At 47.5% G+C, this 15394-nt stretch overlaps 1 protein-coding gene across 2 annotated transcripts in view; it reads right to left on the reverse strand.

The window, feature by feature from the left end:
- Window positions 1-201: 201 nt before the first annotated feature.
- CLTC (clathrin heavy chain) overlaps window positions 202-15394 on the reverse strand; it is a 1506669-nt gene continuing 1491476 nt past the window's right edge. The window contains exon 32 of one of the 2 annotated variants that reach the window (XM_069615119.1): window positions 202-1257. In XM_069615119.1, coding sequence (XP_069471220.1) covers window positions 1133-1257 — 125 coding nt within the window. In that variant the 3' untranslated portion in view covers window positions 202-1132. The remainder of the gene's footprint in view (window positions 1258-15394) is intronic. The other variant, XM_069615118.1, reaches the window with a different exon arrangement.

A 15394-nucleotide genomic window follows, 5' to 3' on the forward strand; every position in this document is an offset into this window, starting at 1 on the left:
TATGAGAAGTCCTCTTGTAGCAAGCATAGCAAGATCGCGATCTCTGGTTCGTATCGTAGCCTTCAAGCAACAAATTAATTCATTTAGCTTGGAGAGAACCATAGTAACAAAGGGCAAGATAAAACATTCTCCTGTTGCATCACTCTTCATTGAGGTCTGCAAATATCCCAGTTAAGGAAGGCACACCATAGAAACCGTCTCTATAGAGTATGTCCACAGTCCGATATTTTATTTTCAATTTGAGTCATTTCAAATTGCACAAACAAAACTGAACAGCATTTTGTTTTCCGTTTGAATTCTTTCTTCTGTACACTCAAAACAGTGACCTAGCACACCACAATATCCAACATACACAAACCTTGGAAAAGGAGTCAGTAAATACAGACGGGATGGTGTTTTCCGTGCTCCTGAACGGAATGGTCCCACAAAAAAAAGCACAGGATACAGCACAAAAGAAGTCCATCTGTTACATATGGAGTGAATAAAACACTTAGCATTTTCTGGATGATGTGCAAAAAAAGGCCTGCATAATTTCATGGTAGGTCTGGAATTCATTCAGATGATGCAGGTCCATTGGTACACATTTTTGAGAGCTGCACGATCCAAACAGCGTAGAATATGCAGATTAGTGTTTTTCTTATTCGGCCATTGGCAGCCTTTCAAGTGGAATAGAAACTTCTTTGCTATCGCTTTTTTTTTTTAATATACAATGCGACGAATATGCATTTAGATGAAACTGTACTAAAACTGATCACATACATTGAATGTAGTGTTTCAATACAAGTTTCTGAACACTACAGTGTGCAAATCGGATTCTTCACAATAGACTGTTTAAAAGGTTAAGAAGCAGTCCTGCCAAAAATAAAAAAAGAGCCCATTGGAATAAATCCATTCAAACTAGTCCCCTGAAAAAGAACAGTTTAATTCGAAACGTGACGTGGAATGTGAAAATAAAAACAATTGGTGTGATCCGGAAAGATTTGCAGTAGAAAAAAAGTAGTCCTTCATGAATCAAAGGGGACAACACAAAGCAACACTCAGTTGCTTTTTCCCTGTTGTGAATAGAGCAGCACGAAGGGACGGTGGAATTTAGTATGAAAATACGCCATGTTTGAGGCAACGCTCTTCCACCTCACATGCTGTAGCCAAAGCCAGGTTGGGGCTGCCCGTAAGGAGGTGCAGTGTATCCGTAACCAAAAGCTGCCTGTGGGGGGACTGCGACACTGGGACCTGCTGTCAACATCAGCTGTGGTTGGCCTACAGAAAACAAAATAAGAACATTTTAGGGTCCTGCAGAATTAACATTAGCATAACATAAGAGCTTTATTTGATAAGCAATCCAAACAAAAGTTAAATCAAAAATCATACATATGAATTGTACAAGTGCCTCACAAACATGGGAATGTGGGCAAAGGTGGCTAGGCACAGCACACACAATTGCATCAGTTGCATACATATTAGTCTTAAGTCCGGTCATAATGCACATTGTCCAAATAATGTAAGCTGTGGGGTCACATGGAAAGAACAAGTTACTTACCCCTGGTAAACTTCTTTCAATTGGATGTTCCTCCTATGTATTCCTCATCTTATGATAATTATCCTTCCAGCTTCAGCTGCTTGGGAATTATTTTTCAACATGGGGCGCTGTGTGTTGTCTCGTTGAGTCAATGTCCCTCGAGGGCCTCCGTTCGACTGTCGACGTCATCATTAGTACAAGTAGCACACACAGCGCCCGTTGGTTCCGTTCTGCTTTCCCCCTCCTGAAGAGGAATTACCAGGCGGTCAGACCGTAGGCACCAAAAAAGTGTGAAGTGTATAGACATGTAAATTCTACGGCAGGGTAGGCTGGGAAGGGCGATGAGGTATACATGGGAGGAAAGTCCAATCAAATGAACGTTACCAGAGGTAGGTAACTTGTTCTTCGAATGGATTGTGTCCTCCCACGCATTCCTCATCTTATGATAGACTCCCAAAGCAGTAATAATTTGGTGGTGGGAGTACGAATTCTATTTTGCTTTAATTATTGTCATGGGGACTGAATGAAGGACAGCTTTTGTAAATTATCCTCCCTGACTGGAAGATGAATCCAGGCAGGAATGTCTCTAACATGTGAATAGACGACCAAGTGACCACTGAACAAATGTCTTTGATTGGGACACCTCTTTGAAGAGCAGCGGTTGCCATGCCTTTGTGGAATGTGCTCTTAAGCCTTCCAGCAGGTTTTTGCCTGCTAATCTGTAACATTCCCCAATAGCCAGGATGATCCATCTGGACATGGTTTGTTTTTTAACAGCTGAACCCAATTTAGGGCCAGTGTAGCCAATGAAAAATTTGTCATTTTGACGTAATTTAACAATTCTTGATACATAAAAACTGAGAGCCCTGGTAGGGTTCAATCTATGTAATCTTTACTCCTCTTTTCCAGGATGAGGATAGAAAGTTGGCAAAATGATTTTTTGCGACAAGTGGAAGTCAGAGACTATTTTAGGGAGAAAAGAAGATTTCACCCTGAGAAAAACCTTGTCTTTTTAGAAAACTGCATGTGAATGTTACACCAGGTTAAGATGAAATACATTAGTAAGTCCTTTGAGGAATTGAACAATCAGAGGGATCTTAAAATATGAATCCTCCTCTGAAGAGTGCTTGAAAATAGATAGTACCGCCAGGTAACCTTTAATTGTTGCTATCTGGAGCCCTAGATTCGCCAAATGTAACAAAAAGAAAGCACCATAGGTGTGTCACATAGAAACGGATCCAAATTCTTATCTCTGCACCAACTGCTGAACTTGTTCTGCAGCAGTACACTATTTCGTTGCTGGCCTTCTGGCTGAAAGCAAGATCTCCATTACGTCATCCAGAAGGTCCTAATGTTTGTAGCTCAGCCTCTCAGAAACGATGCCTGAAGGCTAAGTGTCTTGACCTCTGGATGGAGAACTCAACCATCCTCTTGCGAGAGAAGGTCCTCCCTTTGTGGAAGTAGTATTGGAGGGCAGATGGGTTTGTCCAGAAGGTCCGGGTAGCAGTTTGTCCTGGCCCAATCTGGTGCAATTAGGATCATGGGTTTCCCAAACTTTCTCAACCTCCTGATCACGTGAGGAATGACGGGGACTGGAGGAAACGCGTACAGGAGTGTAAATTCCTAGTCCACTATGAACGTGTCCCCTAGAGCTCCTCTTGGGGTAAATTCCCTGGAGCAGAACAGCTCACACTTCTGGTTGACACTGGTCGCGAACAGGTCCACTTGAGGGGTTCCCCGAAGGGTGAATATCTCTTGAAGGACTTTCTGAGCTAGTTCACACTTGTGTGAGATTGTGCTCTGCCTGCTCATAGCATTTGCCGCCATGTTCTACTCTTCGACTTGGTGAACTGCTGATAAGAGATTCCGTCTTGAATTGCCCGGAACCAGAGCTGCATTGCTACTCTGCACAATGTTAGGGACCCTACACCTCCTTTCTTGTTGAGGTAGTGCATGTCAACAGTGTGGTCTGTCATTAGCAGGACATTCTTTCCCTGTGGAGAGGGCAGAAAGGCCTTCAGCGCTAGTCTGATTGCCTTCAGCTCCAAAAGGTTGATGTGTAGTTTGGACTCCGGTGGAAACCCAACGACCGCTGACTGTCAGCTTGTTGGCTCCCCACCCCGTTAGTGAGGCGTCCGTCACTACCATTATTTCCGAACATGGCTGGCCAAAAGATTCTTCCTTGAGAATGTTGTCCTTGCAAGCCTACCACAGAAGGTCTTGGGAGATTCTGCTTGGAACCTTCAGGTGGTCTGACATTCTGCCTGAGATTTGGGACAATTGAGTACTGAGAGCCCACTGGAGGGATCTCATTCTGAGGCGAGCCTCTGGCACCTGAAAAATGCAGGATGCCATGAGACCGAGCAACCTCAAAAACATTGAAGGCCGGAAGATGCTGGGCACTCTGGAATTTGGTGACCATCTACAGAATATGTTGAGCTCTCACCTCGGGTGGTGACTTTCCCCAAGGAAGCATCCAGGACTGCTCCAATAAATTGGAGTCTGAGATGGTATCATGTGGGACTTCTTGTAAATGTGGGACTTCTTGTAATTGAGGGAGAAGACCAGTCTGAAGTCAGTGGCAGGTTAGGCTGAGATGTTCCTGGGCCTGTTCGGGTGAACAAGCCATGATCAGCCAATCGTCTAGGTAGTGGTAGACGTAAATCCCCCCTCTCCCGAGACTCGCTGCCACCACTGTCATCAGTTTGGTGAAAACCCTTGGTGCGAAGGTCAGCCCGAATGGCAGAACTTGAAACTGAGGAGAACCGCCAACCGCGAACCTCAGGTACTCTGTGCTTGAGATGGATAGGCACATAAAAGTAAGCATCCTGAAGGTCCAATGACACCATCCAGATTTGGTGAACCTGAATGATTTGGGAAAGGGTAACCATCTTGAATTTGTCCTTCCTGAGGAACTTGTTCAAGTTTCTTAAGTCCAAGATGGGTCTCAATCGAATCCTCCGTTCTCTTTGGGAATCAGAAAGTATGGGGAATACCAACCCTTGTTCCTTCCCGCACAGGTACTTGTTCGATAGCACCTTTCTCTAGCAGGGTCAAAATTTCCTGCACAAGGGGCGAATTCAGAACTTTGAAACAGTTGTTCCCCGGTGGATGATCCAGAGGCCTTTTTTGAAAAGGAAGGCATTAAGCTTGAGCTACACTTTCCAATGCCCAAGCAACTGAAGTAATGCCGTCATTCTTTCAGATGCTGAGTAAGTCTGCCTCCCACTGGGGTCTTGTGAGTCAAGGCCTCAGAGTGGTTTTGAGGCAGTTGAAGTGGCGGCTGAGGGTAAAACAGCTGCTGCTTGGGTTGGCTTAGCACCTCTCTCTCGACCACCACGAAGAAATCTTCTGTGGCCGGCTTGTCCTCTTCTTCTACCAATTGAATAGAATCGAAAGGACTTACTCCTCCAAGAAGATGAAGTGGAGTAGGGGTGTTGAGGCTGTCTAATGGCCGGTGCAAAGGGATTTATCCTCTGCTTTCGAGGTCTGCAGCTTTTCCAAACTATCAGCCTTGCTGCCAAACAGCCTCGAGCCGTCAAAGGGTATGTTGAGGAGTCTAGTCTGCACATCTGGTGCAAATCCAGACTTCCTCAACCACGCAAACCTGCATAACACTGTTCTAGTTGCCATGGATCTGCTGATTCTGACTGCAGTATCCAGGCCGGACTGGAGGCATTCACCCATTTCTGTCAGGAATAAGGCCTGGAGCCAAAAGGGAGCGACAAGGTTTGCTTCCTAGCTTGGAGGTTGCACGAAGACTGCAATTCCCATCATTCTGTGGAAGGAAATGTAGTCCTACACGTGCACGTTTCCAGCTGCAATTGCTTGTGAGCAGCATAAAGTAAGCAACGGCACGCACGCAGGTGTGGCTTATTTTTCTTTGGGTGCGGCGAGAGCTGGACGCGGAACGAATCTATGGCAAGCATGGACTGCTGAAAGACCTTATTCCTGTGAACGCGGTGTGCGAGAAAGGAGCAGGTAGGCAGGCTAGCGGGCTGTGTACGGCATTCTAACTCGTTACCTGCGAGAGGTCCCACGGGGCCTCTCGGAGCTAAGATAAGTAACCTTCGCGTTTTGCTAATACTTTGAACTCTGAAACTGCTTGAGGTACCACAGAGGGTACTAGGCGGAGTGCTCTGCTTACATCAGCTGTGCGGCAACCAAACAAGCAATATTTTCGAATTAATCTGTGACATGTGTGTTAACTCATCAGACAAGAGGGAAGACATTATGTTAGAGATCCCTCAATAAGAGCAGGGGTTTTACAAACACTACCAGTGTTCTCCTTCCAGGGGCATTGGATTCTATGGTCATGTATGTTAAGTTTTGCTTCAGCTTGCCCAATGAGCCATGTGTTTTGTGTTTCATGTATGGAATCTAATTCCATTGTTTTGTGCTCATATCTGCTTGCTATATGTTTATCTCTGCTGCATGTGCAGGCGTATTAAGGTGTGTTTAGGTAATGTGGGTATTTGGACAGGAGTCAGGATTGGGAGAAATGTTGCAGAAGGTTTCATATTAATTGTTAACCAGGTTAGAGATAAGGAGGGTGTTTTCCTGTGCTTCCCCTTTTCCTACCCAACTTAGGTGTTCCCTAACCCTCTATCCGGTGTATCTAACTTCACCACCCTATCCACAACCTCTCCCTAACTCCTCCCCCCCCATTGGCTGCCACGTGGTGTCCTGTGTACTCACATCAACCACGGTGGGAGGGTCGAATTTATTTGGCTTCTATGGTTCGGGGGAGAGTGTCGATTACTCTCCTCCATTATTGTGTGCATTGTGACAATTGCCTCCTTACCATCCTTGTTGATTATCAGGAAGCAGTCTCTTTCTTCCCCTTCTGCAATGTGGTCAGCCGCCATAGCTATACAGTCCCACAGGGTAAACGTAAACAATGACAAGGTATTAGTTGACTTTAATGCCATACTGCCAGCAGTAAATATTTCTCACCCAGGCATCCACTCCATTATCCCCATCATGAGGGATGTATGGGTATGCTGACTAACTGGTAGATGTAGCTTCTCACTGGGAGTGAGGTCCTGTTTCCACCCTCCTGGCCATCTTTTCTCCTGCACATGTGGAGTTTGTGCCCGGCTGCTGACCATTCCATTAGGTAGGAGCACTTTCTATGCATTACTGCACCTCCAGGGGAATTATTGAACCTGAACAATCGAAATTCGAAAAAAAAGAAGAAAGAAAAATAGAGGAAAGTTGCAAAATATTGTTGGAAAGGACCGTTTTATTTGGCATTTTCATCGTGCAGCCATTTTCGGAGCTTTTTAATACCTGGAGCTGCGTTGCTATTTTTAAAGCACAAGTTTTTTTCCTACTATTGCTGCTTATTTGACTGTCTTTGGCCCTTCCAAGATGGCCGCCATGGTTTTCTTTGTTGTGTAGGCAGGCTGTGCTGAACCAACTCTCCCTGTGCTGCACTCCCATTGGTTGCTGAGTTTTTTCTTACATCCACTCAGGGACCGGCAGGCTTTAGCCGGCCCTCTCAGCAAAGGCCCACTTCCAAGGCCCCCGTCTACTCCCTGTCCGCTTCCGGAACGCTAATTGGGGTCCTCCCTGCACCTTAACCACAATGATGCTGCCACCTCACTCCTCTAAGAAATCCGGACTGCCTTGACTTTGCCACCTCCAGAACTATGGGTTAGTTCCCTTCTTATGGACTCAATTCTACTTCCTTTGACTATCACGGTTCTTTCTGCTTGTTACTCGCATGGTGTCATCCTGCTGCGCAGTGCTTCCCGAAACCCTTTGCTAACATCCGATTCCAAGATTGAAAAAGTCAAATCTTGCTGTTTTTGCTTTGTGCTAAAAAGACAAATCTTGCTGCCCATTTCGAAATTCTTTGTATTTTGCTTGTATACTGTTTCTTCTCTAACTTGCCAGCCCAGTGACCTCACCACTCTTTTGTCCCACACCTACCTGCCCTAGCCCCCCCAGTATCTCCATCCTCTCCTCACTTCCATCCCAATGGCACTTTCTGTTTCTCCTATCTTCTCCAACTGCTTCTCCATTGACTATCCTTCCCTTCTCACTAAGTCTGGTAGGAAGAAGTTCAAAAAGGATATCTTGGCCTCTAACCCTCGTCTTTCTATCGCCGACACCTACTCCAATGCTTCCGCCAGACAGACCCTTACCGACATCCTATTTGTCGTTCCTTCGCCAGATCTATGGACTCCTCATATGGTCTCTGTGCTCTGCCCCATCTCCTCCTCTCCCATTAATGGTGGCACTCGCTGGGAAGTTCTCATGGCTTCCTTCGACTCCTCTAAAGTCATCATTAATGTCTACCTAAATGGCACTGTCACGGTCCAAGGCCCTCGGGCCAATCTCCTCTTTGATAGGCGCTTCCCTCGCCTCATCAATTTCCTCTCATCTCCTGCTGTCCCCTCCTCTCCCCCCTTGGCTACCTTGCCCTCTCTCTCCTCCTCCTTCTCTTCTGCCCCTCCTAGGGCTCTTTCTCCTCCGCAGGGCGTACCTCTGATCTGTACCCCTCCCCTGAAGGTCTTAAAGGCTGGCAACCTTCTTCATATTGCCACTCAACTCTCGCCCTGCCGTCAAACACTCCTCTGACATCTGCCTCCTCCTTGAAGAACTAGACCTTGATGTCCTTGGTCTTACTGAGACATGGTTCATGGCCAGCTCTGTCACAAGCTTTGACACTCTCCTCCCTGATGGCTACAAGATCCTCTCAGCACGCAGATCCTCCCGGTCCGGTGGGGGGGGGGAGGGGGTGATCTTTCCTGAGTGGATTCCTGCCTCTATCATTCCCAGTCAGACCTACTCCTCTTTTGAATACCTTGTATGTAGGCTTTCTCTCTCGCCTACCCATTCTCTTACTGTGGTTACCATCTACCAGCCTCCTTGGTCAAATCACCTAATTTCTCTCTGAGTGGGCAGACCTCTCCTCCTCCCTCCTAGCCTCTACCACTCAACTCCTCCTCCTCGGTAACCTAAATATACATTTAGACTCTCCTTGCTCCTCCTCTGTACTCTTCCGGGACCTCTACGAATCCCTCTCCCTGTCCATCCTCCGCTCTGGACCGACTCACTCTGCAGGGCACACACTCAATGTCTTGATCTCCTCGGACCTCCCCCTCTCCATCCCTCTGACCACTTCTCTCTCATGGAGCGATCACTCCCTCCTCTCATCTCATCTCTCCCTCTCTTCCCCCCAAGCCAAGCCTACCCAAACACTGCCACCTACCTTCTTGGAAATCCAGCCCAAGAAGCGTGTCAGTTGAGGCTTTTGCTGCCACTTTCTCTCCCCCCTCCACCTTTGACTGTCTCACTGACACAGCCCTGTCTCTGCTCTACTCTTCAATTTCTGATACACTCGATGCTCTTGCCCCTGTCATGAGGATCCGTTTGAAGTCCAAAGCCAAGTACAATTCCTGGTACGACTCTGATCTAGCTACATTTAATCGTAAGTGTAGGGCAGCTGAGAGAAAATGGAGGCCTTCCTGTTCATCCTCTGGCAAACTGGTCTGTCGCCTGCTACAAAGGCAATACCGACTCTCTGTCCTCACCAAGAAGAGAGTCCACATTCAAGCTCGTGTCTCTGCGGCATCTAACAACTCAGCCAAACTCTTTAAAATCTGCAATGAGCTGGCCAACCCTGCTGCAGTCTCTACCCCTCTTGTTGCCTCCCAGCGTCTTTGCAATGCCCTGGTCTCCCACTTCATTTAAAAAACCCAGGACATCCTGTCCACCCTCTCCACCCACACCCCTCCTCTTGCCTCTCCATCTGTGCTTGCGGACCCTCCTTTAGCTACCCTCCCACCATCCTTCTCGTCCTTTCCTCTTTTCACCCCTGACGAGGTTGCTAGACAAGTCCGATCTATGAAAGCCTCTTCAAAACAGGTTCATCCCTGTTCCTCTAAAACCATCAAGGACCACATTGACACCCTCGCTCCGGCCCTTGCTGATTTTTGCAATCACTCCTTTACCTCTGGATCCTTCCCCTCCCCTCTGAAGCACTCCTTTGTGCATCCTCTTCTCAAGAAACCCACAGCTGATCCTTCTTGTCCAGCTAACTATCACCCAATTTCCATTACTCCCTTTCTTGGAAAACTCCTGGAAAAGTTGGCCATCTCAGCTTAAATTCATTCCAATTCTGTTGGCTTTCTCCATGACCACCAGTCTGGCTTCAGAGCTGCCAGAAGCACGGAAACTGCTCTCCTGAACATCCGTGAAGATCTGCTCTCCAACCTTGACTGACATTCCCTCTTGTCCTCATCCCCCGCGATCTCTTTTCTGCCTTCGACACGGTCAACCATACCATCCTGCTCAACCGTCTGTGAAAACCTGGGTATCACTGATCAGGCTCTGGCCTGGCTAACCTCTTTCCTCTCAGATCGACCCTCCCAGGTCCAACTTGGGTCCTTCCTTTCATCTATCTTCCTCTCTACCTGTGGTGTTCCCCAGGGGTCCAACCTCTCGCCCTGGCTTTTCAACCAATACCTGGCAACTCTCGCCCACTGCATGACAACTCATTTTCAGGCTGCCCTCTGCCACCTCCTCTTCCTCTCTCATCTCTGATTGCCTAACTGCCATTCAAGATTGGTGTGCCGCCAATGATCTTTGTCTGAATGCCAGCAAGACGGAGATCCTCCTCATCGGCACACGTTCACCATCCTTTCCCCTCACTCTCTGGCCGGCCTCCCTTGCCCCTCCTCCTACCCCCACCTGCGAGGCTAAGACCCTCAGGGTCATCTTTGACACCACCCTTTCCTTCTCCGCCCACATCTCTGAGGTCTCTAAAAAGTCAAATTTCCGACTGCACCTCCTCAGAGGTACTCTGCCTTTCCTCTCCTTCCCTCAGAAGCTCATGGTATCCCAAGCTCTAATTCGCTCTAGCTTGGACTATTGTAACAGCCTCTTTCTAAATCTACCTGCCTCTACTCTCCGCCCTCTGCAACTAATCCAGAAAAGGACTGCGAGACTTGTCCTTGGCATCAAACCCTGGGATCGTATCTCTCCAGTTCTGAAATCTCTCCACTGGCTCCCAGTGGATGCAAGGATTAAATTAAAAACCATATGCATTGTCCACAAGGCTTTCTGGGGCCTGGGTCCAAAATACCTTCAGCTATCCCTCTGCAAATACCTCCCATCTCGAGCTCTTCGCTCCTCTACCTCCAACTCCCTCGGGGTCAGTCGTTTTTCTAAGAAACGAGCTGGGGGTAGATCTGTCTTCGGCTGGGGCCTCCCTCCGGAACAGCCTCCCTGACACTCTAAAACTTGAGGAGAACCATCTCCGGAAGCACCTCAAAACCTTCCTCTTTTCTTCTGCCTTTGCTCCCCCTCTCCCCTGCTGATCTGTTCTCTTGGCACCGTGCACCTGGCCACCCTCTGTCCTTCACGCCCAGGTACCTGCTCATCCTGCCACGCTCCCGCCCTGCCTCCGGGCCACCCCTTGCACTGGGGTCTGTATCTGTACCCATACAGCCCCCCCTTTTTCTTCCTGCACTTATCGGACCTATCCTGTCTGCTGCCTTAAACCTAGCACTTGCAAATTGCTGGCTGCATTACCACGGTTTGTTGCCTTTATTAATTATTTATTGTTATTTATCTGTTTCTCCTCTGCTTCGCACTTTCCACTTCTCCCCCCTTCCATGCACTCCCCCCTCCCATGTACTTGCGCATTCTCAATGTCAGTGGGCCTAGTAAGATCGCTGTTTTGTTCTCCCCTGTTCTCTCTGAAACACTTGTGTACGAGCGCGATAGAAATAAAATATCAATCAATCAAAAAAAAAAAAAAAGCAGCCTGAACCAAATTTTCTGGAGTTGGATGTTTCGTCAAGTACTCTGGGTCGCTGCTGGATGGTCTATATTTTTTAGCAAAATGTGTATTCACTGCAGCCATAGTCTCTGGTGTCTTCCAATCGGCTGAGACCCTTTTTTGTAGTGCGCTGTGAAATGGCAAAATGTGATCTTTTTGGGGACCCGGATCTGTAACGCTCACCTGGTATCCACGGGGACGTCACGCAGCCTGTTCTGACCTCTTACGAGCTCGAACCCTTCCCTGGAGACTGGGCCTGAAACACAGGATTGGTAGAGTTTAACTCCCTATTGTCTCTGTGTGCTTGAACCCCTTCTTCCCCGGGGTCCAACCCTTCCCTTTGATCCACCGCTCACCTTGTTTTCTTGGATAGTGTGCTCTCCGTCCTGCTTTCAGTGCAGGGGCGCGTTGATTGATGCTGGCTCGTTGCTGCCTAGTTACTTCTGGCAAGAGTCCGACAGGTAAGTACAATGAGTCTTTTGAACAGTTCTCTAACTTCGTTCCTTTCCTTCCTTAGATGATGGCCGGCGTCTGGGGACTGCGCGATACACCCCTTTCGTATTTGCATTGAACTGAGTTCTTTCTCTGTGTCTTTTAGGTGCCGCAACGTTTTCAGCATGGATGCCGGTTATGAAGAACAAATGCGGTGGGTAAGCGCGTTATACAGCGCCTCTAGATGTTTCCACGCTAACCTGCAGTGTCTTTTCCCTCTTGCAGATGGATGAGAAGTGCCGGAGACAGAGTTCCCCCAGAGCGGCTGGGATTCAGGTAAGCGTTTGAAGCTCGTACAGTATTTAAAACTAAGCGAAGATTTGCAGAATGCTTACTAATGTCTTTTTTCTGTTCTTTTCCCTTAGGAAGCGGCATGCCGGGATGGGAATGACACCGCTGAAGATGCCCGCAGAACAGAAGGAGCGATGAATGATGGGCAGAAGCGCCACAAGGTAGGCTGTTCCTAACGGTGTTCTTGCAGGAGCTGAGCGCAGAAGAAAGATGCAGGCCTACTGGAGACCGATCCGAACACGGTGAGTGTCACGCTGCAGGTGCAGAAAACGCAAAGCATGTTTCTCTGCCTGGGTGTGGCTTAAATAGTCTCTGGGTACCCCATGTATCTCTGGACTGAACCACACCCAAAAGACTAGACCGCACATGCAGTTCTGGGAACCGAAATATGTGGGGGCATCCATCTTGTCCCCATCAATGCACTACAAGTCCAATCCCCAATGTTGTCCTATGGGAGTGAGTGAGTGAGTCTGGTGCCACAAGCGCCAAGTCTGACTCCAAGTGGGTCTTTGGAGGGATGGAGAGGCCCTTGAGGGCCATGTAGGCAATCGTGGTCTGGCTCCAGCCTGACATCTTGGAGGGCTGGGGACATGAGGAGCAGGAATCATGACAGGATCCAAAATATCTGTCAGGTCATCCTGCTCAAAAGGAGTAGGCATTCTCCAACCTAAAAACAATCACCTTACTCTTCAGTTTCCTATGAGGAGTCAACGTGGTCAGTAGGATCTGGTTTGCCAAATTCCAGTTTGGGAGAGGTATTTAAACCACTGGCCGACTGAAGGTTATCATAAGTCTTTTAATCTAGACTCTTCAGAGATAAATTCATCTGGCACATTAGGGGTGCCATACTGTAACCCAAATGGTGGTGTGTTATCTGGAGGTTCATTATCTTCATAGATGGATGTTAAAGACTTTAAAAAAAATCTTTCTTGGGCAGATTTTTTTAAATCTTTTCCTGGGATTCCACTGGTTTCGAAAATTTCTACTGTGTCAACAAAGGCAGCAATGTTGTCGACTTCTTATGCTTTTTCGAAGGAACCCTCGATGGACTGGATTCCCGACTTGTCGAAGCCCTTGACGATTTTGCGCCAGGTCGAGATTTTTCTCGATGCAGTACCAGCTTATGGCTCTGTTTAGAAGATTCCGTCATCAACTTCCCTTTGTCTTTATGCAGATCGAGAGGGGCATGGGCTTTCTGCTTGTCCGAGGGGGTCAGGCAACATTCTCGAAGATTTTGAGCATTTCTTTACGAAACGCATTCCATTTTGCTGGGGTGTCCGACTTAGTTAGACATTTCATTACCTCAGCCAAGGAATCACTAGAGGTCGAAGGTGACCTGCGACAACGTTTCTCAGCCTTCTTCGAAGACAAAGAATGGCGCAATCGACTTCTCGATTGAGACAGTTTTTTTTTGTTTACGTCAAGGAGAATCCCTCGACTCATCTGTCTTTCTCTTTGAACTCTTCCAAGGAGACTTCGAAGGCATCTCCCCCCACCACCAATTTACCTTTACGCTCCCTTAGAGGCTTTTCGGTCATCGCCTGACAGAAGTTACAGTCGGCGGTACGGTGACCGGTACCAAGGCACCACAGACATATGCGGTGGGGGTCGGTGAGCGACATCTCCGATCCACAGTCACTTCTTGAAGCCCGTCTTCGGCGTTGATGTAGCTGAGGGGGGAAGACATTTTCGTAGATAAAAAAATAACCATCGAAGTTCACAGAAAAACCAAAGTGCACTACTTATACTAATGATGACGTCGACAGTCGAACGGAGGCCCTCGAGGGACATCGACTCGACAAGATGGAACGCAGCGCCCTCTGTCGAATTTTTTTTTAAGCCGCTGAACCTGGACAGATAATTATCATAAGGAGGAGGAATACATGGAAGGACACAATCCATTCGAAGGGTTCCATCTGGAGTTGGAAGGGGTGGAGTTGGACAGTCACTTTGAAGGTGCTCAAGGAGGAAGCAGCTCTTGGGTTATTTTACAAATAGGAGTGACATTAGCAATTATTTTCAGAATTAAAAGTCCAAGAGTATGGATGGGTAGGCTGCCAGAGCCAAATAGGAGAGCAAGTTTAGCTAGCGGTGAAGATCTGCTCACTAATCTTGATTCTAGCCTTCCTTCTGTCCTCGTCGCCCTTGATCTTTCCTCCACTTTGACATGTTCAACCATGCCATCCACATTTCCATGTGTTGGCCATGCTTGCAAAGAAGTGGTCTGATCACAGTAAAGGAGGAATGAATTGGTGGAATTTGCATTGGCAAGCTTCAAATAGTGAACCTCTAAAATCGAGGGTCATTAACACCAACATGAACAACCTTCTCCAATGTAAAACACCATGAAAAATAAATACTAAAAAAAAAAAAAATACAAAAAACCACACACTGTTCCTTCCAACTCCTCCCCATTCCCCACCTCCTCCACTTCGGCAGAATGTCGTCACCGAAGTTTGTAGCGCTTGAGCACCCAGAGAGGTTTGCCTTATCAAGCCAATCTGCAGACAAAATGACTGTTAATGGCTTGTCGCCTTGTAAAGCTCCAATAAATAAATAAATGAATATAGCACTTATTAGGGGCAGTTTGTGTGTGTCTTTACTGGAAATGGCTACCTTCTCCAAACACTGAACAAATTTACTCTCCTACCAATAACCATCTTCTGTCCCTAGCCATAAAGCCGGAACCATTAAATCCAGTATTACAATGCTGTCGCCAATTGAGAAAGAATTAGGACACCCACCAACCAAGTATATTAAGTATAAAACTGTTGCTTAAATTCCATGTGTAAAGCCCGAGTGAAAACAAGCCATTAAATTCATAGGACATTGTGAGGAACAGTCACTTAAAGAAAGCATCACAATTGCCACAGTAAACAGTTGAGGAAAGGAAGCCCGGCTCCAGGGTAGGGGTGGCTGTTGGGAGCCGTTGTTTGTGTTTGAGCGGATGCTCCGTCCCGCTCCTTAGGAATTCCCCCTTTTCCTTATAACTTACAGGAGGACCCCAGAGCGCAGAAGCCCGGCTGTGTTTGGAGAAGTGGGCTGCCGGGAGAAGGAGCCGATGTGCGCTCTGTGAGCACGATTTTAAGACTCCATTTGCGTTGCAGAACCTAAGACTAAGTAATAGGTCTGCCCGTGTTTGGCATTCTTATTCCCCGGCGCCCAGCACATTGTGGAATTTTTATCTGTGTGACCGTGTGCCTGTTCTGGCTGCTGTACTTTTTTGCCATCTTGGAGTTTCAGCCGGAACAAGACTAAGTTCAGTTCCTTCCTGCTGGGGGATATTATAGGCGCAGTGG

This window comes from Ambystoma mexicanum, chromosome 9, assembly GCF_040938575.1.
Source record: "Ambystoma mexicanum isolate Mex_15411 chromosome 9, UKY_AmexF1_1, whole genome shotgun sequence".
Classification (NCBI taxonomy): domain Eukaryota; kingdom Metazoa; phylum Chordata; class Amphibia; order Caudata; family Ambystomatidae; genus Ambystoma; species Ambystoma mexicanum.